Raw genomic sequence first — 27,563 nt, 5'->3', positions numbered from 1 at the left:
TGGCCTCAGAGTGACAAAGGCACTCTCCCCATGGGGCCAGCAACATGTCTCGGTTTGTGGCAGGCTGCTAAAACTAGTCAGCCTACACAGATAGTCGGTTAAGTTTCAGGGGGCACCTCTAAGGTGCCCTCTGTGGTGTATTTTACAATAAAATGTACACTGGCATCAGTGTGCATTTATTGTGCTGAGAAGTTTGATACCAAACTTCCCAGTTTTCAGTGTAGCCATTATGGTGCTGTGGAGTTTGTGTTTGACAAACTCCCAGACCATATACTCTTATGGCTACCCTGCACTTACAATGTCTAAGGTGTTGTTTAGACACTGTAGGGGTACCATGCTCATGCACTGGTACCCTCACCTAGGGTATAGTGCACCCTGCCTTAGGGCTGTAAGGCCTGCTAGAGGGGTGGCTTACCTATACTGCATAGGCAGTGAGAGGCTGGCATGGCACCCTGAGGGGAGTGCCATGTCGACTTACTCATTTTGTTCTCACTAGCACACACAAGCTGGCAAGCAGGGTGTCTGTGCTGAGTGAGAGGTCTCCAGGGTGGCATAAGACATGCTGCAGCCCTTAGAGACCTTCCTTGGCATCAGGGCCCTTGGTACTAGAAGTACCAGTTACAAGGGACTTATCTGAATGCCAGGGTGTGCCAATTGTGGATACAATGGTACATTTTAGGTGAAGGAACCCTGGTGCTGGGGCCTGGTTAGCAGGGTCCCAGCACACTTCTCAGTCAAGTCAGCATCAGTATCAGGCAAAAAGTGGGGGGTAACTGCAACAGGGAGCCATTTCTTTACAGAAACCAACAGTTGCAATGGTTTTGAAGCTCTCTACACTAAGGAACATACATGGCTAGATCGACAGGCCGAGAATCTGCATATGCCATGTCTATTGATCTGTTAGCAAGATGTAGACATCCCATTCTCAGTTGTGCATTCAGGCAGCCAAACGGCTCACCTTCCTTTCCTGCCTCTGAGTCATCTATGTCCTCAAAGTGAAGTGATCTAAGTTGTGCCTCTGATGGCATTGGTTGTGGCTGAGAAAAGGCCAAGAAAGCAGGTGTTGGTTGTGTCTGTTTTGATACGTATGATTTAGTTGGGCTTTTGGGGCCCTATTGTAATATTCCCTCACTATGCAGTCATTGATTAGGTCATCCAGGACCTGAAATATGTGCCTTCTGGGTGACTTTCGTAAATTTGTTGTACTACCTGTCAAACTGAGCCCCATTACCTTGGTGTAAGACTTTCTCTTGAGAAAAGTGCCTCAGTCCTTATTGCTCATGGGGGCCATGGTCATATCATCTGTTTTTTCCTGATAATTGACATATAGCTGTGTTGTGCTGGTGGCCTGTGGTTCACTACTGCATCTAGGACTTTCGTTGGCAGGTGTAAACCAGCTTTGCTAGAAGACATGTTCTCAGCAAGCAAGACCTCTCTCCTAGCTGAAATTATGGTTGGTTGAGGACATTCTTCAGATTTTGTTGTTGACGGCATTATGGACAAAGGCGTTATCTACTATGTCATTGAAGAGGACCTTCTTGACAGAGGAATCTGTGATGAGGACACCTGTGATAGACGATGAATCATTAACAAAATTCAGTCAACGGAAGATGAGTTGTTGAAAGTAGACCTCTTGTTGGTGATGCAGCAGTAGTACTGCCTTATATGTCGATACAGCACTGGAGACTGTGATGTCCACAGCTTTTTTCTTCAACACTGGTTTTGATGGCCCTTCACAATTTGGAGAAGCCTGGAAATACACTTTAGGAGGCTTTTAGACATCTTGTAGAAATTGTTAGTGGCCTTCTTAGGAGGTTATTCAGAAGTCTAACTTTTGTATGGAAGGAGATATTTTAAACGCCTGATCTCCTTGCATGCTTTTGTACCTCAGGACTGGTGCTTTCTGTGAACTGCTTGTCAGAGAAAGCTGGGTCATCACTGGGCCTTTTCTTTTAGAGCCACCTCAGATGCCAGATTTCACAGTAATTCAGCCTCTGAAAAAAAATTGCAACATATCTTGCAGTCTTTTAGTTTATGGGAGGAGTATAAGTGATAGCTGCAATACTTGTGAGGGTCATCTGAGCATAATCTTATCTTCATTCTCCCAAGGTTGCCATGCCCTGAAAATAGCATTCTTTGATGGTTCAGCCATAACAAAAACACACAACATCTGGGCAACAATCCAAGGGCAACAAATCCCAGAGAGTAAGTGCCCATCTAGTGGAATCCTAGAAAAAAGGTGAAGAACAACCAAAAAATGTAGAACTCTGAGCAGAATTAAGAGGAGACTCCTTTCCACACTACATGTTACAGAAATCTGAATTACGGTGACCTGTGGGGAAGTTGAATCTGCGGAGCTGTCACTCCATTTGCCAAAGTTTCGATATTTTTTAATAAGATGATTGTGCTACTAATGTGAGGATTTCCCTTACCCTTTTTAAAGGAAGCTTCTTTATTACTTATATTTTTAAAGCATTACTATAGACACTCCCTGCTTGACAGCGAGGGATGGCTCAAACATATGACTGCAGATTCGTGAGTGCAGATTACAAAGAATAATTACATTGAGCAGGTCAACTAGAGAAAAGTAGGAAAGATGTGTTCTTTCTTCATTAGGTTTACTATGCTTTAACACACCACACAAGAGTCCAGAAACAACTGTTCTGAACAGTATGTCAGGATTGTACGAGATTATTGCTTGTGCCCCTGTACATGATTCAGTGATTACTCTGTTGCCTTCATTCTAGGAGCCTACATGTTGCAGAAGCTCATTGAAGAGACAGATAAGTTTGTGGTTTTTACGGAAGAGGAACCCGGTGTTAGCGAGCAGCTCTGTGGCATCGCAGCATGCCAGACCAAGGATATCTTCAACCGCAACTGGCTGATTGAGCTTGTGAACTGCCAGGTACAGAGATTGATCTTGCCATGGTACTTGTATTGGTGATATGTCACCAGGTGAGGCAGGCAAAGCACGCTGGTGATCATTTTTATACTGTCCCGTCACATACAGGCTTTAGAATCCCTCAGAAATCAAGTCATTTTATTGTCCCCAACATTGGGTGATATTACATGGACATGAGACCACTGACCCCCTCAGTCAGAGCTCTTAAATCTAGACCCAACACTGTCAAAAGTTTATAGACCAGGAGGTGGGGGTGGAGAAGGGTGCTTCTTGGGCCAGTAACAGATGAGTGTCCTTGGAATCTGGGATGCGGAACGGGTGGGGCTGTGCAGAAAAGCCATGTCTTGGTTTATTACCGCTGAATGTATACTGTGTTGTGAACTCTGCCTCAGTATCTGTTTGGAATATTCTGTGTAATGTGGGCTATGATTGGCCTAGCTGTGTATGTCTGTTGCCCTGCTCATTGCTGCTGATTGTTCTTATTTTTTGTTGCTGTCATGTTTCTTAAAATGACAAAGGTTAAAAACAAAATAACACCCAACAGCTAGCATTCTTGCATTGAGACACAATAGTTGGCTCTTATATACCATCAACCTAAGCCCTCTTTCCTATACTGTTAATAAAAAGTACTACTCCTAAATTATTTCCTGTTGTCAGTTTCTGTCCTTACAGTCCTTTGCGGAGACCACCTTCAAGGGCCTTCACTGCCTGCTCTTCTATACTACTACATTAATCCTAAAATCTTTAACCATCCCTTGAATCCTGTGAGTACTTGTATTTTGCAGGTATATCCAGCACACTCAAAGCTATTTCCCGTCGAGCCCTTTCTTGTGTCTCCGCTGTCCTTGTTAGAGAGTATTTTATTCTGACACCTTTGCTCCTTATGTAGATGGTATTACGTGGGGCAGAGACGGATGGTTGTGTGATCGTATCTGCTGCTAAGGCCCAGCTGTTGCAGTGCCAACACCATCCTTCCTGGTATGGTGACACACTCAAGCAGAAGACCTCCTGGACTTGCCTGCTGGACAGCATGCAGTACTTTGCCACTACAGAGAGCAACCCCACGGAGCGAGAAGATGGCCAGCTGTGGCTCGAGGTCAGTGCTCTGGCAGGTTAGGGACACAGATTTGTTGATTCTCTGCCCACATTTATAACGTCATGTAGGTACATGCGCAATCTGTGGCATCCCTGTACACAATGTGTCATTTTCTTAAAACATCTCATCAGTGATTTCAGAGGGGAAACCTACAGTCATAGTACCAGCCTTTGAAATGGCCAAACTACTGTGAGTCCCGCAGCCAGAAGGCACCATCTGACATCATCCTGGAATACGAGGCTCTATCAAGTGCCCTAGAGCATGACTCTTCTCCACCCCCCCATCCCCCTGCCCTTTTTATCACAGTGTGAGCCATTGTCTGGTTGCTGAAGAAAGCCGGGGAAACAAATTAAGAATTTGGAATGGTGAACATCAAAGGAAAGCTGCCCGCTTTTCAAAAGGGCGGTCTGCAGTGTTGGTTACAATAAATGTGTGCAGAATCAGTGAGTTAGAATATTTATCAGTAGAACAATCATACATGCATACACTAAAGGATAGGTGTCTTGGACAGGTGTGCTTGGATATCTAACACCTAACTAAACATGTTTTTAGAATGTGGGCACATGGGAGAGCCAATGTGAAAATGGCAGCAACATACACACCAATGCATTTATAATGTAATGTTATTGATACCAGTCAATAATGCATTGAGTAAGTGCAGACAGTACATTTATTTGAACAATATCGGAAACCCCTTGCTAGCATTCACAACCAGTATGGCAGAAAGTTGACAGAATGGGTCACACAGCCATATGGAATACTGAGCGTTCAATGTCTCATAGATGTTGAGAAATATAGCCCTTTATAGTTATCAGTTGGCAGTCATTTTCTGGGTCCAAACTTAAATGGTGTCGCTTAGGTCATTATCAGTGATGCATATGTTCATACCATATCCAGGTGTTCTGTCCCTCCAGTAACATTGGTTGACTGATTAGGGAAGGAATCTCTGGCAATGCATTTTGCTTGTTTTTAACTTCTTTGGCAGTGTTTATGCGAACACTAGCTACTCTTTAAAGAGGCTCTTGGGTAAGGCAGCATGATTTTAATTCGAAAACATGCTTTAACTTAACTAATCAACCATCCCATGATGAGATATCTGCACAAATACAACCCTCCTTACTACTGTAAGGAAGTGGAACCCACCAATATTTTTTTAACTGAAAATTGTTTTGCCTCTTCATACTAATTAAGCCATTGAGCTACCAGTGTTCTACAGTAACACACAAAGTAGAGCAGAAAGAACTTTGCAAAATCTAGATGTATACAAAGTTGTAATATTTTATATACATCCGAGACAGTCAGAAAAAAACAATTGTTAGTTGCTTTCTGAGTGGCACATCAAGGGAAAGTTGGTGTTGTCATATTGATTGTTAGATGCATTCAGGTTTTTGTTTGCTGGCAAAGCATATGTTTGTATGGACCTTTAATAAAGTGATGCATGGACTCTATAGATACACCCAAAAACACTTGTGTCTAGGTGTACAAGCTAAACTAAATGTACATGCTGATCAAACTGATTTACAAAACTGTATTTGATACATTCTGCCAGCCACAATTTTAATGGAGTAGGGTAGTAGTACTGTAAAATCTATGTACAGTATGTTATCCACACCAAAATATGCTGCAAGGGGAGTTGTTTCCTACTCGTACTAATCTACTTGCAGTATTGTACATTAATATGACCCCTTACCTCTGACCTGTTGCAAAGAAAGAAGTATATAGAAACAATTTAAATTTTTCTTATATAGAAACCTATTCTAATGGGTAAACCCATGTAGCCTAAGGTGTGGGGAGAGGGGTCTTTGTTCTGATCCATTGCAGGTTTTAGGAAGCATAAAAATTGGACACCAAAGCAAAAAATATTAGATGGCATCAAAGTGCACATCATGCAAATTTACAGCACTATAATCTGAAAAACGATTTTCACAGATAAGTATTTTTTTAGTATCAGAGCAGGGTTGCCGTTTCTCGAAAAGCAACCTAAGACTCGGTTTATAGAGCGAAATTGCAAACGTTCTTGTTAAGTTTGTAGCTCTTAAAGCATGGTAAGGATGTTGCAGAATGGATTTCCTATCAGTTGCTCGCTTGGTATAATTAAAACCTGGAGGGAAGGAGTTTGGGTGCAAAGCCTGGTTCAGAGAGGTTTCAGAGCTCAAGCCTGTGTGCTTGTCTGGTCCAGTGTTGATGGTGGGGGCAGCAGTCGCAGAGTTTGAGGGGTGGTGTAGTATTTGGCGTTCAGGGGAATAATTCAAATTTTCTTGTTCCCCAATAGGTAAAAAATATTGAAGAGCATCGGCAGAGAACTCTGGACTCTGTTCAAGAGTTGATGGAAAGTGGACAGGCTGTAGGAGGAATGGTCAGCACCACCACAGGTCAGTCTCACATTGGTGCCAGCAGCAAATGTTGAAAGTGGTGACTTGAGAAAGGAGCAGTCCTTTTAATGAAAAGTTTCAACTGAAGTCCTCCACTAAATAGAAAACCAAAGCTGTTGGTTTGACTACTTACTTCCAAGTCTGTAACTAATTCTTCACCTAATTTAGTAGCATGACAGATTTTCTCAAATAGGTTTTAAGAACTGGCCATGCACTTCTCTTTCGATTTCTAGATGTAAATTGTAATTATAACCTATACTACAAAGAAACTGAAGCTGATGTCACCACCCTACATTTTACCTTTACTGGGAAGGTTATCGTAGCTTTAACAAAATAGAAGAATATTTATGCATTGATTTTGTTATTGCCACTCTACACAGTATTAGCTGAAGAAAAAAGAAGACTGATCAAATTATTGAAGGGGGGGTACCACATGGGGAGAAAATGTTAATTTCTATGTCTTAATTAAACATGGTTTGTACTGAAATAGGCAGTTTCGAGCAAAGCTGTTCTGGAGACCAATATATATACAAGTCTATCAATAGCACAAGCTGCTGTGCTCTCAACTTGTCTAAAATGAAACACTTGCAGGTTCAATTGAAAACCACTGTAAGATCCTCAAGATACCCTGCAGGCCCGTGCCCAGGAGAAGAACCTGTGAGCAGTAGTGCTCCCCAAGATGAATCAACATTAAAAGAATGGGTATCCATACCCATCTCAACCAACTTAAACCTGTGTTCTATGACGGACTGTGATTTATATGGGCTTTGAAATTTAGCAAAGGGAGAAGTAGCCTGTGTGCTGCAGTGCCCAGCTCATATATTCTTTGATTCACTACTTGATGCAGAGGCAGTTGTTACAATGGACTGATGGACTGGTGGATTAAAAATAGAAGAACAGAGGAACTTGGTGTGTCTCGACAGAGACCTGCATATACCTTCTGTGTAGAAGACTCAAACGAGGGGGTCCAATGCCTAAATGTACAAGATCATGGATATCTTCTTAAGGTAGAGAGCCATTCAAACCTATAATGCTGACAAGCATTGGAAAAGCCAATAGGTGTTGCATATGGGAGAGCTGATGGCTTTGTCAGTTTCTTTTAGCTATGTTATACAGCAGAACAGCTGCTGTGCAGCATGAGTGAAAGTTAGTAGAAAAAGTGCTACGAGAGGCAGTGATTTGTTTTCTTAGTATGAGATTATTCTCCGTCATCACAAAAAAATGATCGATTATGCTTTATCCAAGCTGAAGTTCGCCCTGTTGGCAATGGGTGAAGATAATGCCCAAAAGGCTATACTTTGCTTGGAGCACAGCTCCATCTGCATCTTCGTAGCATTTTGAAACCTGCTGGTGCAATGTTTTGGTCTTTTTTTTCTGGCGATGCAGGAGGGGGCAAGCAGCGTAGGGGAGGGTTTGGGAGGTGTTTGGACCAAGCAAAAACAGGGGCGGGGCAGACCAGACAATCAACAACGTAGGAGTAAGGTTCGAGTGCCGGGCAAGCAGCAGTAGGGGATAGGGTAGAGTGGAAGGGGATGTGAGCGAAAGCGGAAAAAAGTACCTCTGAAAATGGTGAGAAGTAGGAGGACACAGGGCAAAGGAAGAAGTACTTGGGCCATGCTCCAGGTAGCAGCAATCACAAAGAGTAAGGAAATGAGTGATGTTGAGGTTGAACAACTATAAGCAATGGGCGGGCTCGAAGACCCCCTGTAAGTAAACAAAATGTTTTTCAAGCGACAATGCATTCGTATTCTCAAGCGAGACCTCATTGGGGTGGGGGTAGAGGAATGAGGCACAAAATGTCAACGAGCCAAGGGTGCCCACCAAACATACTGACAGGCATAAAACAAGCAACAGTGCCCCCAAAACATTTAGGAGTGCCAGGGTGAAGGCAGAAGAGTGTTTAAGGAAGGAGCGGGATATGTCTTGTCTGAAGGGGGAACAGCCTGCTTGAGGTCTATGTGGCTGTAGATACATATGCTGTGCATACTCCTGCCATGCAGTGTTGGGTCCGGTTATGTGCACGTTGTTTTTGTTTGAAGAAGTCTTCATAGTCTTGAGGTAGACTGACTCCTCCTTTTGGTGATAATGTGCATGGGCATCAACTCCATTGTTAGATTGTTTTCTTTCCGCTGTAGTTTTCGGATGCGTGGTCCAGGTATTCGGGTCAACACCGTTGCAGTGCTCTTTTCAGTTCACTGTACTTTTCTCTTCGTCTGTATAGTTTTCAAATCACATTTTCCTTTTGCCTTGCGTATCAACCTTCTGCTAGATTTCTATGAAGCCAAGTCTCTTATGACCGAGGCCCTCCAGGACCTCGCCCTTCGGGGCACACTCTTGTCTCTATCGCACCTTTCGAGAATACCCCACTGGTGATGGAACAGACACCCTCCCATTACTGTTCTTGCTGCCTTGCAAAGTATACCTGGACTGACTTGCATAAGGTCTGCAACTTTTGCTTGATGCTCTTTCTGCTGCAGGAAAGCTTTTCAAGACAGTTGGGCTTGTCAAGATGTCACAGGAGCATAGAAGAAACAATGGACTTTTTCTGTCTTGGTGACGCTGAGGTAAGACAATGGCCTCAGCCGTTGGCAGCAGAGGTGGAGACTTTCTCCATTGACGGCAGCTCCGGTTTCGACCTGGAGATCGATATGGATGACCTTCCCCGACTCAACAATCTGTGAGTATGGTATCCCCCCCCCCCCCACTCCATCCAGAACAGCCTTCGGCTAAACAACATGCATGCCTTCTGCAAAAGCACACAAAGGCTCTTGGTCCGACACTGCCTTCTAACCATGTTCATCGAACAACTGGTTCGACTGCCCCACCTTGCTCCGGCTTGGTGGCAAAAATACTTTCCAAGCCAGATGCTTCAGCTCCATCCGCTTCTGTATTGGACCACCCCTCGGCATCGAGCTGATCCTCCACGCCAAACCGACCGACCGACCACTTCAACACTGAAACGGAAACAAACTTTAACATTTCAAAGCCATCTTTAATAACAGATTCCGGAGCACCAGTTGAGCCCAGCTGCCATCAACTGCAAGAACAGCTGAATTCCAAATAAAAACATATTGTCATACGTCCTCGTATTTGCTGCATCCTTGCCCGGTCTTCATCTGCTCCTGCTGCACCAACCAAGAGACAGTTGTTATTCCAGGAAGCAGTGAACACTCTAATCCCTGTGAAAACACACAGACAGGCTGATAAGCTACCAGCTCTTTCACCACCACACATACAGCTTCCTTTTCCCTTCTCACTTCAGTCTTCTGAGGGCCCACTTGACATTTCACTACAGGGGTCGCCACACTCTGGCCATGATTTTAGGGAGGACACTTTTGGCATCCCCCCACAGGACGACCCATGGAATAACTATGACTTCGACCTGCCAGAGACATGGACCTTTATCTATAGTCTGCCTGCCCCTCACATCCTGATGACTCTTCATCATGCCAGGAACTTGTTGGTGGGGCCAGTTTGTTCCACCAAGTAGACCTACGTAAGGAGCCCTTGGAGGAGGACTTCCTTTTTTGAACACTTTTATCCACTCACTGCGCCACCTAATACTACCAATGCACCTTTTAAGACCTTATTAAAGCTAAGGTTATAACGTCTAGGGTGGACAAAAAGTATAAGGCCTCTCCAACTGACCTCCTATATATTCGTGGTCAACTTCCAACGGACTCCTTACTCATTATGACTGCCCGTAAGAGTGCAAACTCCCACGCCAGTGGAGACAACCCACTGCCAGATAAGGAAAGCAAACAAATTGATGTAACAGGGGAAAGGGTTGCAGCACAATCTCTGAACCACTGGCATATTACAAACTCCATTAGCGTCCTGGCGAGGTATGACTGTGTCCACTTGGACGAGATGGAGGACCTCCTCCAGTATCTCCCAGAGGTGCACAGTAAACTGGGACAATAACTTGTCTCAGAGGGCATGTTTATATCCAACACATCCATATTATGTGCAGTAGATTCTGCTTACACTGCAGCTAGAGAGGGTCCGCACAAGCATCCTCCTACGGAGGCATGCATGGCTCCTTATTTCTCAGCAAAATGTACTGAGCATGGCATTTGAAGGAGAGAATCTTTTTGGGCCCCATGTGGACCAAACTTTAGAAACATTTAACAAACACCAGCTCCCCTGGCTCCTTTCGCCACCCCTCCTACCTTGTAGGGTTGAAAACAACTCACTCTAACACCCCCACCTGTTATTGGTGTACCCAGTGCCAGCACACCTCTCCCAGGGGATACTTAAGAGAATACTATTGAGGGAATACCTCCAGAGGCAGAGGTAAAGGTAGTTCTCCAAAAGGAGCAACACTCACCACCAAACAGTGACTTACAACCACCCCAACAATATAAGACTCAGTGAGGGAAGTCTACAGGAGTTTCTACCTACATGGAAAAACATGACCAAACACCAGTGGGTTTTGGATAGTATCCAACATGGTTATTGTCTGGAGCTCATTTCCACACCTCCAAGCATTCCACCTCGCATCCACAGGCTATCATTGGAACATCAAACACATCTAAAAGAGGAGATCAAAGCCTTCCTCCTAAAAGGGGCTATAGAACGCGTCCCCAAACATCGGAAATGGACAGGAGTATTCTCACTATACATCCTCATACCCACAAAACCCAGGTCCCTCAGGCCCATTCTGTATCTGAGGCCCCTAAACAAATAAATTCTATTAGAGCATTTTAACCTGGTAACCCTTCAGGATGTCATACCGCTTCTCCAGCAAGGCAACTTTGTCTGCAGTAGACCTAAAAGATACTTAGTTCCACATTACAATACACCAGGCACATTTAAGATATCTCAGGTTTGTAGTAAGTGGAAGATACTACCAATTCAAAGTCCTCCTGTTCAGCATGACTACTGTACCTCGGGTATTCACCAACTGCCTGACAGTGGTAGCTGCTCACCTGCGCAGACTGGGCGTCCACGTATTCCCATACCAGGGCGATTGGCTTATCAATGCTGCCATCCGTCAACAGTGTCAAAACCACAAACAGATCATAATAGATCTTCACCAGCTGGGCTTCACCATTAATGCCAACAAGTCCCACAGCAGATCCAACCTTACCTAGGATCTATTCTCAGTGCAGAATTAGTCCTACCCTATTCCCAACCAAGCAAGGATCCAGTCTCTTCAAACACTCATCCCCTTGTTTCAACCACATCAGCATCTTAGTCAGGACAGTTAAGTATCTCTTAGGCATGATAGCCTCGTGCATTGACACAGTACCTCATGCAAGGCTACACATTCGTCCATTGCAGTAATGCCTAGCTCAACAGTGGTCTCAGACAGAGGGTCATTGGGTTTTAGTGTTGACCAGCTGCTGTACTCATCACACTCTGCAGTGGTGGAACTAAAACAACCTGTCCTCGACCATGTTCCTCACACACACACCATTGTTACAACTTCATTCATGGGCTGGGATGCACACTTACAGGATCTCACAGTCCAGGGCCTGTGGGCAACCAACTACATGGGTCTGTGCATCAACTACTTAGAGGCTCTAGCTATTCACCTAGCATTAAAAGAATTCCTACCTCACCTGATCTGCAAGTTGCAAGTCCTTGTACCAGCTCCCTCCGCAACAGGTCTCCTGTCCGTTCTGTGTATTTGCTCTGGTCTTTATTTTTGTCTTTGGTTTTGCACTTTGCTTTGCCTCTGCTGCCTTTGCTTTTTTCACTCTGCTTTCCCTATGGTTTCACCTTTGATTTTGAACTCTGTTTTGCCTCTTCTGCTTTTACTTTTGCACTCTGCTTCTAATTTCACCTTTACTTTTGCACTCTGCTTTGCCTCTTCTGCTTTTACTTTTGTTGTCTGTTCTGCCTCTAATTTCACTATTGCGTTTTCTCTCTGCCTTGCCTCTACTACTTTTACGTGTGCCTTAATGTCATCTTACTTTTGCACACTGCTAGACCTCTTTTTTTTTTTTTCGACCGCAGCCCGCTTCCCACCTTTTCCATTTTCCCACCACTCAGTGCCCCTACCTACCCACATGAACTACTTAATGAAGGCCATAGCGCAGCCGCATGCAGTGGGTACATCACCGGCATGCCAATGATGTGCCAAAGGCAAGGCCATCTGCACCTGGGCCACGTCCAGTGCCAGGAACCCCAGCCCTCTAGCCACCATTCACTGAGGAACTCCGAGCCCTAGACCCAGGACCCCGCAATATCAACTGCTGCAACTCTTCCCCCAAGCAACCAAAGGACCATTCATTTGCCTACACTGCTGCTTCTCCTGCAAAACAAGACCACCAATTCACACAGGATCCTACACCACCTCTGCCCGGAACAACACACGTGACCCAGAACCGCTCCAGTGCATCCTACTCAATGCCCGATCCCTCTGCAAACACCACATCACCTGACAGCTACAAGATGATTCACAAGACCGCTCGAACAGACATGGCGGAGGCATTGCCATCATCTTCAAGGATACCATCTGATGCATCGCCACCGACAAAGATACCACACCGCTCATGGAACACCTCAGCTTCCATCTACAAACCAATGCCAAGACAACAGTAACGGGCACCCTCTTATTCAGACCCCCAGGACCTCGACCAGCCTTTTGTGACACCATCCCCAACATCATCGCCCCTCTAGCCATCGACTCCAACCACTACGTCCTACTTGGCAACCTCTATTTCAATATCGACATTAGCGTCGCCACTCTCCTGGAGAACATGAGCAACTTTTGCCTTGCCCAACTGGTCACCGAACCCACGCACAAGGTCGGACACACGCGCTCTACCCCATCTTAACCTCCAGCGACAGAGTCAAATTCACAGAACTCGCATGGTCCAACCACACCATTGTTCGCTTCACCATCTTCAGCGCATAGCAGACCATCAGCACGCACCATAGCTCCAACCACCTCAGGACAAGCCACCTGGGACACCCCAGAGCTCATAATGACTAAGTGCAACTGCTATCAACTTGAGAAACAATGGCGATCCACCAGGATCCCTTCCAACAGAGTTGCCTACAAAGCCACCCTTAGCAACTACCACTTGTAAATCAAGGAAGCCAAGAGAGCAGCCTTCACTGTTGCATTGACGCAGCAGCCAACTGCACATGAGAACTATTCAAAATAGTCAAAGAATACTCTAACCTGACATCCAGAGAGAACTCAATTCATCCCTCCCAAGAGCTCTGCGGCACCATCTCAGACTACTTTCACAACAAGATTGCCACAATCTACAACTTCGACTCACACAAACGGTCCCCGACCCCAGCAGCCTTGGCCAATCAGCGCACACTAGCCAGACAATCACCACATGGACACTGCTCACCACTCAATCCAAGTCAGCCATCAAGTCATCCATCTACTCCAGAGCACCCACCGATCCATACCCCCACCACCTCGGAACCAATCACTTCAGCACAGAACTCACCATCTCCATTACCACAGCAGTCTTCCCAGACAAATGGAAACACAAGTCCTTCTGACTAAACCATCAGCCGACCCCTGCAAACTCAAAAATTGACGGATCTCTCTGCTCCCCTACCCTGCCAGAGTATTTGAGAAGGCCATCAATCAACAGCTCACCAAAGACTTGGAACAAAACAACCTGCCTGACATCTCCCATTCAAGAATCCGTGCCAACCACAGAACTGAGACCACACTCATTGCAGCCACAGATGACATCAGAACACTCCTCGATCACAGACAAATGGCTGCTGTGATCCTCCTCGACCTCTCACCAAAGCCTCATCAACAGCCTCCACATCGGCATACAAGAGAATGCCCTCAAATTGATTGCCGCCTTCCTGACAAGACGTACTGAGAGCATTCAGCTGCCTCTCTTCACTTCCAAAACCAAGAGCATAATTTGCGGCATGCCCCAAGGAACATCCCTCAGCCCCACATTGTTCAACACCTACATTGCCACCACCCCCTGCCCACCGTAGCCAACATGTCAACAAAATGCCTCAAACTTAACTCTGACAAAACAGAAGTACTAATCTTCGGGGAAAAATCACATCCATATAGGACCACAGCTGGTGGCCAGCCGAACTCGAGCCCACTCCCACGCAAACAGGCCACGCACACAACCTTGACATCTTCCTCGACAGTGAACTGACCATGAAGCAACAGATCAATGGAGTCCCTCTTCCTGCTCCCACATCCTATGCATAGATTCAAAACCATACAGAACGCGGCAGCTAGACTCCTCCTGGACCCTGCTAAAAGGGCCCACATCACCCCCACCTCAGAAACCTCCACTGGCTCCCCATCCAGAAGAGACGCCAATTTAAGATCCTCACGCATGCCTACAAGGCCTTACACGATCAAGGACTGGACTACATTAACCACCGACTGAACTTCCTCCAACCTGCCAGACACCTGCGCTCCTCCTGGCTGCTTTTTCTCCTACATCACCACCAAGACCTGGACCTGCCCCTCCACCCATGAACAGCACCCTCCCTTGTGGATGTCAGAAAGAAACTCAAGACCTGGCTATTCGACGGAGACCTCGCACCCCGATACCTCTAGGAGTGATACTGCTGCACTCTACAAATACTGATTGAAGGTTGTCCTAGTCCAGATGGACAATATGACTCCCATGCACTACCTACAGAAACATTGAGGGGCCATGCTTTACATAAATACTCGACTATCTCAAGCCTTTGAGCTGTCTGTCACATCATCCACCTGTTAGCAGAGTACCTTCTGTGGATGGAAACAGGTTTTGCTGACCTCACAGCAGGATGTGGCAACAAGTCCCCAAGTGGGAACTCAACCCACAAGCCCTCCTCCATTATATTTTCAAATGGGGATTCCCTCAAATAGATACATTTGCAACCACGGACAACTCAAAATGCCCAACAATCCCCTCCAGATTACCACACCCACAGTCCAGCATCAGTGCACTATGGATGGGTCAGGGACATTTGACCACCCTTTTCCTCCTGTTCTGTTTGTGGTTTGGAGGCTTGGGCAAACATCTCTCATGCTCATCCTGGTAGCTTCCACATGGGCTTGCCAGCCCTGGTTCACAACTCTTCTCGACCTTTCTGTAGTACCCCCCCCCCCCCCCCCCCCCCCCTCTGCTTCTCCCCCCATCCCGAACACACAAGAAGCTTCCCAACAGGTCGGACCTTCTGACACATAACCATGGAGAAATCAGGCACCTGGATCCAAGGACCTTTAGCCTAGCAGTTTGGCTCCTGAGGTCATAGAATTTTGATAACTGAATCTTCCTCCTCTCAAATGGTAGACATTTGTCTGCTATAGTCACTCCAAACAAATAAACCCTCTTAAGGCTACAGTACAAAACTTTGTCTGTTACTTCCTTCATTTACAGATCTCTGGCCTAGCTTTCACTTCTAAATGGTTACATCTGGCTGCAGTAGCTGCCTATCTTCAAAATGAACACCACGTTTCTCTCTTCAGAATACCAGTAACTAAGGTCTTTGTGGAAGGTCTCAAACCAGTGATCCCACCATGGGTCCCACCTGCACCCTCATGAAATCTTAACGTTGTCCTTACACGACTCTTGGGCCCCTCATTTCAGCCCCTTCACACTTGCCTTATTCAATTTTCTCTTGGAATTTGGCATTTCTAATTGCTATTGCTTCACTCAGGTCTGTTACTGAGCTTCAGGCATTAGCCTTGGAAGAACTCTTCTTCCAACTCCATAGAGATAGGGTTGTCATCTGCACTAACCCCAAATTCCTTCGGAAGGTAGTCTCTCCTTTCCTTCTCAACCTATCTATCAACCAACCTGTCTTTTTTTCCACAATGGGGAAAAGAAGCTTAGAAAGCCCAATTACTTTTTGCTGCTTTCTCCCAACCTCATAAAGAAAAGGCTATATCCAAATCTGGAATTACTAGATGGATAGTTAAATGCACTCAAACACTTTATGCTAAAGCTAAAAGAACTTTATCTGCTCCTCTTACAGCACACTCGACTCGAAAAAGTGGAGCTTCTATAGCCTTCCCGGGCAACATCACAATGCATGACTTATGTAAAGCAGCTACCAGGTATTCACCACACGCTTTCACTAAACATTACTGTGTTGATTTTCCAGCACGCCAACAAGCTAACATAGGTTAGGCAGTTCTACATACACATTTTCAAACAACTACAACACACACAGATTAGCCACCGCTTTTGGGAGGACTGCTTTAAAGTCAAATGCACAGCATGTGTATCTACAGCCACACATGCCTCAAACGGAAAATGTTACCATGTAAGCATCAGTTTGTTTTATGTAATGCTGTAGACTCACATATGCCCACTCTCTTCCCCAGACACCTCGGGCTGTCGCAGTTTCTCCTACTATATCTTTTCCTTCTTATGCATGGACATCTCTCTTTTTTTTGTTTTTTATTACATCGTTTCACACTCTATCTTAACTCACCAGGTGGGAAAACTGTTTAACAAGTGAATCTCAGCCCATGCCCATTATCACAAAGAGTGACTCCTCCTCTGCCTCGTGATTGGCAAGACTTCAAAGAAAAACAACTTGCACACATTTGGACCTAACACCAGATGGCACGAGTATGCACAACATGTGAACCCTACAGCACTATATGCCAAAACAGATGGTTACAGGGTAAGTAACATTTTCTTTATCATGCAGGACCATTGTCATAAAGGGATGTACTACCCAGGTAAGTGTTTGTACTTTTTACCACTCAGGTAAGTATTTTTTCTAAATGGCATACCTTTTATGTTATTTTAAAAACAAAAGCGATTTCAGGGTTTAGGACAGGGTTGAGGTAAAAGGAGGCTAGGGTGACTTTAGTGTTTAAGGGTGGGTAGGGTTAAAGTAAGAAGAGAGTGACTTGAGAGTTCAGGGGTGGGTAGCGGTAAAAGGAAGCGTAGGTGTATTTGATGATGAGTAAAACATCCTCTAAATTATAAAAGAGGTAACTAACAAATGTATAAATGTGACATAGTGGCAAACATATAACAGGCGGAGAGGAGCTCAGAAGTAGCCCCCGTGGTGTTGGAAGCCCATGCTTGCAAGCTGATCAAACAGACCTGAGTAATTTCAGGAGTCTGTGAAATCCACCATGCCTTCAAGATCAGACAACTGTGGTCTCCAGTTTGTGATGTTTGCTAGCAGGGCCCATAACAAGAGTCATACCAGACATAGAAGGGCAATTAGAGGACATGAAGAGAAAATGTAGACATGCAGAATAGACCCCTCTTGCAAGCAAGCCTTCGAATCTGACTTATGTTCAGCTGTCAAGTTAGGAAGGTTGTAGCCTGAGAGTTGTAGCTCTAGATCATAAGGTCAGTGCTGAATGGGTCCCACCTGTAAGACTGAGCCTAGAAGATGTACTAAAAGAATAGAGTTGTTCAATTTTCTGAAATGGCATGAAAGGTCTCAGGGCTATCAGTACCTGGCAGATATTGTGCTTGACGGGTTATGTGGCGCTCCAGGCAACAATGCTTTATATCTGTGTTGCTCTGGGAAATGGGTACTGCCAAATTTGTTCAGATAGGAGCCCACTGTCCTTGCAGAACAGGCCAGTTTTTTCTTTTTGGGGCTGAGCTTTTGAGCCTGAAGTTATTCACCAAGAATTTCATGAAATTAACATGGAGTTTTTGTCTCCTCTTTAGTCTAGCATCCTCCAGTGAAACCATCACCACAAACTCTCCAATTTGCAAGCCTAAACTTTGTGCTAGGTAACACCTGTCTTGCTGTTCCACTCCTGCATGTGGTTAAACCACAAGTTGAGCTCTTCAGTTAACTCTGTATCCAACTTGAGTGCACCTGAGTCATCCTGGGCACTCCATAGCCTGAAGTACTCAAAAGATTGGAAGGCACAGTAAATAGTGAGGGCCAAAGAAGATTGCCCTGAAAGAAAGGGCCTTAGTCAAAGGCATCAGCGTGACAGATGGAGTGGCTAGAAACAAGTGAAGTTGGTGGTCAAAGGTTTGTCATCTCTGCATGAAGTTTGAGTTACAAATCTTGTTTCTATGAGAAAGCTCAAAAACTGAGTTTACTTGGAGGATGTAATGGATAATTTCTTGAAGTTCACCACAAACAAACTACTGCCACTACCTAATAACAAGGGAGGTGAGATGGTGTGCCTAGTCCTGGTTCCATTCCATTTCAACGTTGGGTTGTCTTCTAGTGAAGACATTCAGATAGACGATCTAACGGACCCCTCCTGCCCAGAGCCATCTGGCTATGACCCTCAGGACCTTAATGAAAAACCATATGGCACTGGAAATGCACATCTTCAGGTCTTCCAAACCATGTTCTGTCAAACGAAATGGAGACAACCGGAATGAAAGAGAATTAATGGAATGTTAGCCTTTTTCCAGGTCAAGTCTTGTTAGCCAAGTTCGTTTCTAAAGGGTATTTTGTAGAAGATGGGTGCCTTCCATCTTGAATTGTTTGATGGTAACTCGCCTAAGAGACAGGATGCCTTTCTGTTGACATGGAGATGTTTCTAACAGAGCAAAATGAGACAGTTACTTCCAATAGATAAATCTACTTACAGGTTCCTAATCTTTTGTATATTCCAGGCACCAGTCTGGAACTGGCAACTTTTATCTAATAGCACTCACACACCGTTAGGGAGTTCCGGCATCACTTTGATTCTTCATGCAGCATGAATGACATCACTGGAGCCATAAAGCGCCTCCATTGGTGTGCTGACCTTGGGTCCCTTTTTTCTGTCGCATCAACACATTCCGGAATTAATCTCCTCAGCAAACTGTCATTCAACTTTGTTTTTAGTTATTTCTTTCTTTTTGGCTCAGGGCATGTAGACATGTCACAACTGAAAAGATCGGGTTTTAAACAATGTAAAAATTGTAAGGGCTAAATGTCCATCACAGATCCTCACGACATCTACTTACCGGGTTGCCTGCTGACTTTGCAACAAAATGAGCTTTGATTTGCCGAAAGTCTAGAATTGCGGGCCCACCCTCACTATCCTGTTGACATTGAGAGATGAAACCTCCTTGTTGCGTTGGTCTCTGCCACAGCAGTTGGCTTTAGAGTCTGTTAATCTGCTTTGTAAATGTTCTTGTGCCCAAAATCACTACTTTGAATAACTCAGACTTGTCTTTCAAGGCCATCTGAATAGTTGGAAAAGTATTCACCTTGAGAGTTCCTTATTGAACTTATTCCCTTCATTTCCTTCTCATTGCTAGATCCCTCTGCAAGGTTGGTACCGATCTTTGTCTGTAGACCACAGTGGTGCTCAACAGACGGAGATACAGATACTGTCTATTTGACGTACAACCCGTTGAAGTGAGCTGTTGAGCAAATGCAGAAAGGGGGGAACAAATACATGCTTCCTCAGCAATACCTAGGGCATTTAGTAAGGGAGTTAGTGATGTTCAGAAGTTGATTTTGACAGAGACTGATATCTTTAAATAAAGGCTTAGATTTTGGGATCAGTCAGCAAGTTTCACCCTGGCCTCAAAGAAAGAATAAAGTCACTCCCAACACATGCATTCCGATATCTAAGTCAGTGGTTCCCAACCTGTGGTCCGGGGACCCCTGAAGTTCCACGAAGCCTCCTCAGGGGGTCTGTGACTGGTTAGAAAATTAAATAATATTAATAGATTAGGTCCCCAGCTTTTAGTAATGACTTAATGGAGGGTCCCAGGATTCCAACAATGATTCAGTGGGGGTACCTGGGTTCCAGTAATGATAAAGTGGTGGTCCACAGAAGTTAAAAGGTTGGGAACCACTGATCTAAGTGATAGTTTCCCAGCCAGTATTCCAGGGGAAAAGTGATGACAGATTGAGGATGAATTGAACATAAGGTCAAAAGGATTCCTCAAGAAACTGTAGCAGTCGTAGAATGGGTCACATCGCCCTTACCATAGATGATGTGTTATCACTGAAATATTCATTGGTTTTCGTCCCAGAAAAGCTGCTTAGGTGAGATGATTCTGTGTACCTAATTGATCTTCTGGGCCTTATCACCCAGTGATGGGTAAGAGTTAGAGAGTGCTGGTGGGATCAAAGATGACTTATGGATTAACTCTGTTTAAGCTCCAGTTTGATAACTAGGAATGGTGGAGGCAGTTCAAGTAGCTCCCAGGCTTGTCATCCTGAAGCGGTACATAATAAAGAGACAAGACCTCAAAACGGTGGCGAAAACAGCATACCTCGATAAATCATAAGTATTAACTGAGTCACGTCCCAGCACCTCCTGCTTGTGGTAGAGGGGAGGCTGAGCATCCTATAGGTTGCTGATTGCTGGGCTATGGTCCCCTATAGGAAACTGTCTCTTTATATAGTGGACCAAAATGAGGCAAACTGTGCAGAGAGTCCAATCAATCCCCAGAGGTATCACAAAGACACAACTGACATCTCTAATGCTCTCTTTTTGGGTAGTGTGTTCTAGCAGTTAGGCATGTCAGAGGGTAGTGCTAAGCGAGCAAGGCACACACATGCTGTAAGTGAGATACACAATAAATAAATCCGACACCAATTTATAAAAATGACATGTATTTTTATATAACTTTTGATACCAGGATCACAAGAATCAGGTGAGTACTTTTCAAGATAGGAATTTTTAGTTTTCAAAATTTAACACTTACTGCAGTTGTTGGGCATGGGGGACACTGTTGGTCCACTTCTCCTCGTGCTGTGGTGCTTGGGTGCAGTGGTGCCTTTTGGCGTTTGGTCCTGTGCTGGAGTTCTTCGTGGTTGCAGGGGGGCCTGCAGAAACCGTCTGCAGGCATGGGCTGAAGGTCTAGTCTGACCAACCCTACAAGTGAGTTCAGGTCTCACAAGGCTGGGAGACGTGGGGACACCCATGGTTCTCTTCTCAGTCCAGCACTGATGGGTGCAGAGGTGCCCCGAGGTATCGGATTTCTGTCTCCTGGTCACTCACGGTTGCAGGGGGGTCTGCAAAAATAGGCTGCGGACGCAGTCTTAAAGTCCCTAGTGGGCAAACTCAGGGTGGACTTGGTCTCTGGAGCGCATGGCGACCACGCTGACACATTGGCCCTCTTCAGCTCAGGTTAGGTGGCTTGGGTGCAGTGGTGATGTCTGGTGTCGGGTTCCTGGTGGTCCCGATCCTCATTTCTTTCTTGGGTGCCTGGGAATGCAGGGGAGCAGCTGCACTACTCCAGGGGAGTTCTTCCTAGTGATTTGTGAAGCACTGGCAGCTCACTGTTACTTGAAAGCTCTAGCCCACAGGACAGGTCAGTTGCTCCTTAAGGTTCGGGTGCATCAGCCAGACTGGCAGGGTTGGTGCCAAGTCAGGCATGCTCTTTGGTTCTTGTGTTAAGCAGGCTTCTTATCTACACCTTCTTTTGTGTCCATCGAAGATCTAAGGTCCTGGTATCAGGGGGGTCCCCTAAATAGTCAATTTAGGAGGCGTTAAGGCGAGTTAAAGGGAGTGAAGCGTAGTAGCCAAAGGGCCCATTACCCTTGGGGTCACTACTCCCCCTAGATGACCACTTCTGTGGCTAGTGGGCATCACCCTGTCCAGAATTCCTAAATTCCACCACACACAAGATGGATGAATTTCCTAAGTTGTGTCCACTTCAGGCTGGTCACCCTAGGGGTGTTCCCACTCTGGAAATGTGACAGTCGTCCTACATAGCTAATTTCCCCACCTGTCCATGTGCTAGATGGGGTGGGGCTGCATACTAAAGGTGGTGGGCTTCTTTGATGCTCCTTGCCATGGAATGCAGATCACCCTGTGGGGAGGGGTGTTCCACACCCCAGCCCGGACATACTTCTTACTTCCAGAGAGCGATTCTTGTCTGTTGGTGGCAGACTGACCGGAACTGGTCAGTGAGCTTGCCAGCAGTTGTACGTTTTCAGGTTGCATGTACTAATACATCCATCACTGGAATCAGTGAGGGTTTATTAATATGAGATGTTCGATACCAAACATCCCTAGTTTCAGTGAAGCCATCATGTAGCTGTAGGAACTTGTCTTGACCAGTGTCCAGCACATGTATTTAAAATGCTTCCCTGCACACTTACTATGTATAAGAATCGACAGAGACATATCAAGGTCATATTTGCTCATGCATACCAGTCCTCACTTGTAATATAATGCGCTCTGCCATAGGGATGTAAGGCCTGCTGTAGGGGTGACGTACAAATATTACAGGCAGTGTTTTAAGAGACATGGCACACAGTGTGTGTGCCATGTTGTGTTTTCACTTTTAGGGAGCACCTTGTCACACAGCCTGCAATGGCAGTCTGCTGGGGTTTTGTGCTGGGTTCCTTCGAGTGCCACAAGTTGTGCTGCAGCTCTTAGGGACCCTCTTTAGTACCTATGCCCTAGATACCAAGGGCACCATTTACTAAGGACTTACAAAGGTGATAAAGGGTGTGGCTACTTAGAGATCAAGTGACCAGGGGTCTTGTTTTAGGGAAAGAACATTGGCACTTTGGACCTGGTTAGCAGTAACCCAGTGCACTTCAATCAAAGTTGCGTCAGAGAAACAGGCAAAAAGTGGGTGGAGGGTACTGCAACCAGAACCCAATTTCCTACAACCCCTATCAAAGCAGCAGGAAATGTCTGTTGGAAAGTCCAATCAGTAAAGGTTTTCCCCCACTACGACAGACTATTATGCTCTTGTTAGCCTGAAAAAGCAGACTGAAGCTTACTTTCTTGAGGAAGTGACTGGACGATTCTAGGCTGCCTGAAAAGATGGAGCCTCATGACTTGATCCAGGGGCTACCAAGAGGTTACCTGTTCAGCAAGTGTACTGGAATTTCCTGATTCATCTGGCCCACAAGAAGCCTTATGCATCACAATATACAACATAGGCATCAAAAAGCCTAAGCAGAGACTGAAACCTCTCTTTTGCTGGGCCTGAAGGGGACAGTATATAGAGATTTTGAACAACTATTTTTGTGCAAAACCTGCAACCACAAATACTTTCACTAGTAGTGGGAATTTCTTTTTGAGAAGGTAAGGTTGGACATGTTGGTAACTTGTAAACTGCATTTACAACACATACTTACCTTAGTTGGATCATGCCACCAGTTTGCCAAAGGCAGTGCTCGTGATGAGCACTACTGTCATGTTAGTAGCCAAGACACTAAGCATCTTGTCTCATGTGGTTTCCTCAGGATGAAATAACTTTGTGTTCAAACATAAATGTATGGTAGGATGAGTGTGGGATGAATTATGACCGACAAATGGGTTAAAGGAGAGATTTAAGAAAAACTTGAAGGGCACAACTAAGGCTTTTGAAGAACTCTTTTGGAGGAAGCGGAACATTCTAATACCATGTGTAGGAAGTTGGCTCTGTATATACTATCTCAAAGTGCGAGACAGTGTGCACAGAGTCCAAGGGTTCCCCTTTGAGGTTAATAGTGGCAAAATTAGATAATACTAATGCTCTATTTTGTGGTAGTGTGGTCGAGCAGTAGGCTTATCAGAGGGTAGAGTTAAGCAATAAATGACGAACACATACTCAAAGACCTAACTCCAGGCCAATAGTTTTTATGTAGAAAAATATGTTTTCCTAATTTATTTTAGAACCACAAGATTCAGGATTTGAGGTAAGTACATAAAATGCAAGGTACTTCACACAGATAAATATAGATCTTTGATTTAAAACAGTAGTACACACAGTTTAGGTTAAAATGGTAATAAGCTATTTTTGAAGTGGACACAGTGCAAAAATCAACAGTTCATGGGGGAGGTAAGTAAGGTTGAGTTTCTCAGGTAAGTAAAGCACTTAAACAGTCAGTCTCCTGGGCATAGGCAGCCCACCGTTGGGGGTTCAAGGCAACCCCAAAGCCACAGCATCAGCAATACAGGGCCGGTCACGTGCAGAGGTCAGAGGAGGGCCCAAAACACATAGGGGTCTATGAAGAACAGGGGTGCTCCAGTCCTAGTAAGTACCTGCGTCCTCGGGGAGCAGACCAGGGGGGTTTTGGAGAGCACTGGGAGGGGAGGGGGTGTGCGGGGGAATACACAAGCCCACAAAACACACCCTCTGCCGCACAAGGGTGGCCGGGTGTAGTAGGCAAAGTAGGCGTCTGGTTTGCTATTGAAAACAATGGGGGGACCCGGAGGTCACTTAGGCGATGCAGGCAGGGCACAGGGGGGCTTCTCGGCCAGCCACCAACTGGGCTAGGATGAGGGCCGCCTGCTGGTCACTCCTGCACTGGTAGGTGGTTCCTCTCTGTCCTGGGGGCTGCGGGTGCAGTGCTTGGTCCAGGCGTCTGTTCCTTTGTTACCCGGCAGTCGCGGTCAGCGGTCGCCTCTGGATCCTCTCTGCAGGCGTTGCTGTGGGGGTGTAGGGGCCGTCATAGTCACCTGGGAGTCCTCTCTGCGGTGTTTGTTCTCTTGAACTTGAGATGGGGGCGTCGGGTGCAGAGTGTGAAGTCTCACACTTCTGGCGGGAAGAGAGAGTTCTTTGGAAGTTGTTTCTTTGTTGCAAAGTTGTTGCAGGTTTTGAACAGTGCTGCTGTTCTCTGGAGTTTCTTGGTCCTTTAGGTTCAGGGCAGTCCTCTGAGTCCTCAGAGATCACTGGTCCCTGTCTGATTCGTCGCTGTGCAGGTTCTTTGAGTCTGGAGACAGGCCGGTAGGGCTGGGGCCAAGTCAGTTGTCGTCTCTGTCGTCTCTGCAGGGCTTTCAGGTCAGCAGTCCTTCTTGTTGTAGGATGCAGGAATCTGATTTCCTGGGTTCAGGGTCGCCCCTAAATTCTAAATTTAGGGGTGTGTTTAGGTCAGGGAGGCAGTAGCCAATGCTTACTGTCCTTGGGGGTGGCTACACCCTCTTTGTGCCTCCTCCCTAATCCTATTGGGGGAATCCTCCAAACTCAAGATGGAGGATTTCTAAAGGCAGGGGTCACCTCAGCTCAGGACACCTTAGGGGCTGTCCTGACTGGTGGGTGGCTCCTCCTTGTTTTCCTCCAGTGGGGGTAGTGGCCGGAGGGGCAGGATCTCCACTAGCTGGGATGCCCTGGGGTGCTGTAACAAAAGGCTTGAGCCTTTGAGGCTCACCACCAGGTGTTACAGTTCCTGCAGTGGGAGGTGAGAAGCTCCTCCACCCAGTACAGGCTTTGTTCCTGGCCACAGAGTGACAAAGGCACTCACCTCATGTGGTCAAAAACTCGTCTGGTTGTGGCAGGCTGGCAGAAACTGGTTAGCCTAGCATTAGGAGTCGGACTGGTATTCCGGGGGCATCTCTAAGATGCCCTTTGAGTGTATTTTACAATTAATCCCACACTGGCATCAGTGTGCATTTATTGTGCTGAGAAGTTTGATAAGAAAATTCCCAGATTTCAGTATAGCTATTATGGAACTGTGGAGTATGTGTTTGACAAACTCCCAGACCATATACTCTTATGGCTACCCTGCACTTACAATGTCTAAGGTTTTGCTTAGCCACTGTAGGGGCATAGTGCTCATGCACTTATGCTCTCGCCTGTGGTATAGTGCACCCTGCCTTAGGGCTGTAAGGCCTTCTAGAGGCCACAGACAGTGAAATGTGGGCATGGCACCCTGAGGGGAGTGCTATGTCGACATAGTCATTTTCTCCCCACCAGCACACACAAGCTGTGAGGCAGTGTGCATGTGCTGAGTGAGGGGTCCCCAGGGTGGCATAAGATATGCTGCAACCCTTAGGGACCTTCCCTGGCCACAGGTCCCTTGGTACCAGATGTACCATTTACAAGGGACTTATCTATGTGCCAGGGTTTGCCAATTGCAGGAACAAAGGTACAATTAGGAAAGAACACTGGTGCTGGAGCCTGGTTAGCAGGGTCCCAGCACACTTTCAATCAGAACTGGCATCAACAAAAGGCAGAAAGTCAGGGGGTAATCATGCCAAAGAAGGCATTTCCTTACACCATGTCTCCTCTTTACCTATCAGGAGGTGTCTCAGAAAGCAGTATGGTTCAGCACCATTTGCACTGTAGTCTGGACACTCTACCCGTGCTGCCTTGGCAAGAAAGGGTTGAAAGAAACCCACTATTCAGTTATCGATAACATGGTTGAATCTGCCCTGTGACCCATAAAACAATGGTCAGACTATGCATTAGATAAGGGATAACGTGCAAACGAGACCAAAACTGACACTGCTATAGTTTGTCCTGAAGCCCACGTTTCGCCTGTTGCATCACAAAGAAGGGTTCCATCCCAGTCATAAGAGTTTTTGCAATTTTGTTTGATCATGGCAGAGAGGATGGGGTCAGTCCTTTCTCTACTAGAAAGTGGTTGGTGGAAGCTGCATCCTGAATGGAGAGAAGAAATCAGTGCCTTTTGGAGGTTGTGCATGAAAGGTAATGAAACACTCTTATGCATTTTGACCATGCAGGACAGAGTCATGTTAGGAAAGCCATGTTCCCAAATTCTGGCATATTCAGACTTCCAGCCAACGCATCACTGCCTAGTGTCTCCGGGCATACTACTGCCACTCTGTCATTAGTGTTTTTAGGTCTGATGTGTTTGAATGGCATGGGTGGGAGAGATAAATCTGTTGCATCTGATAGAGACTTCTAGTTGCAGATTCCTTACCTTAGAATTTCCCCCAGGCACCAGATTGGATCTAGAGCTTTTTCTTCGAGCAATACCTTGCGCATCAGTAGGTGGCGTCGGTCAGCTCCATGGGTGTTGTTGGCGTCATAGTCGCCGTAATGATGTTGGGAGAAGTACATAGACTCCTACTCAGTGCAGTGACGTCAGTTCTTTTCTTTTTGCACCACACGCTGATCTTGAGAGAGCTACCTGAGTCTCTCTTTGACTGATTTTGACCGTTTTGTTGAGTTTTCTAGTAAGTTTTTGGTGCGCTAAGGATGTCCCTGAAGACCGAGTTTAAGCCGTGCGAGGATTGTCATCGCATGATGTCAGTGATGGATCCACACCGGGTTTGTCTGTGGTGTCTCGAGCACGACCAAAGTCGTGCTCTGAGTGCCGGGCCCTGCTCGAAGGCCTTGAGGGAGCAGTCCCTCAAGCTCATGGCGGCCCGGCCCTTGACTCCGCGTAGGTCCTGGTCTCGCTCGAGGGGAAGGTCTTGAGACCGTTTACTGAGCCATCACCACTTGTCTTCCTCAAAATCTTCGGGTGCAGGTAAAAAGAAGTTGTCGAAGCAGTTTCATCGCACTTCCATTTTGCCCCGTCGCTCGGCTGACGGAAGGCGGGAGGAGCGTCGACGATGAAGACCTCCATCCTCAGAGCCTGCTTCTGGTCTGCTTCGCGCTTCCCCGAGTTTCGGGGAGCAGCACGACCCCCGTCCAGCTTAAGGAAT

The 27,563-nt window shown here is 46.0% G+C and overlaps 1 protein-coding gene across 2 annotated transcripts in view; it reads left to right on the top strand.

The window, feature by feature from the left end:
* BLTP2 (bridge-like lipid transfer protein family member 2) overlaps positions 1-27,563 on the top strand; it is a 727,711-nt gene that overhangs the window by 399,186 nt on the left and 300,962 nt on the right. For both annotated transcript variants that reach the window (XM_069226186.1, XM_069226185.1), the window contains exons 25-27: positions 2,748-2,905; positions 3,792-3,998; positions 6,271-6,370. In XM_069226186.1, coding sequence (XP_069082287.1) covers positions 2,748-2,905; positions 3,792-3,998; positions 6,271-6,370 — 465 coding nt within the window. The remainder of the gene's footprint in view (positions 1-2,747; positions 2,906-3,791; positions 3,999-6,270; positions 6,371-27,563) is intronic.

Source organism: Pleurodeles waltl, chromosome 3_1 (assembly GCF_031143425.1).
Source record: "Pleurodeles waltl isolate 20211129_DDA chromosome 3_1, aPleWal1.hap1.20221129, whole genome shotgun sequence".
NCBI classification, from domain to species: Eukaryota; Metazoa; Chordata; class Amphibia; order Caudata; family Salamandridae; genus Pleurodeles; species Pleurodeles waltl.
The sequence above is the reverse complement of the archived record's forward strand: the minus strand, read 5'-3'. Positions and strand labels throughout refer to the sequence as shown.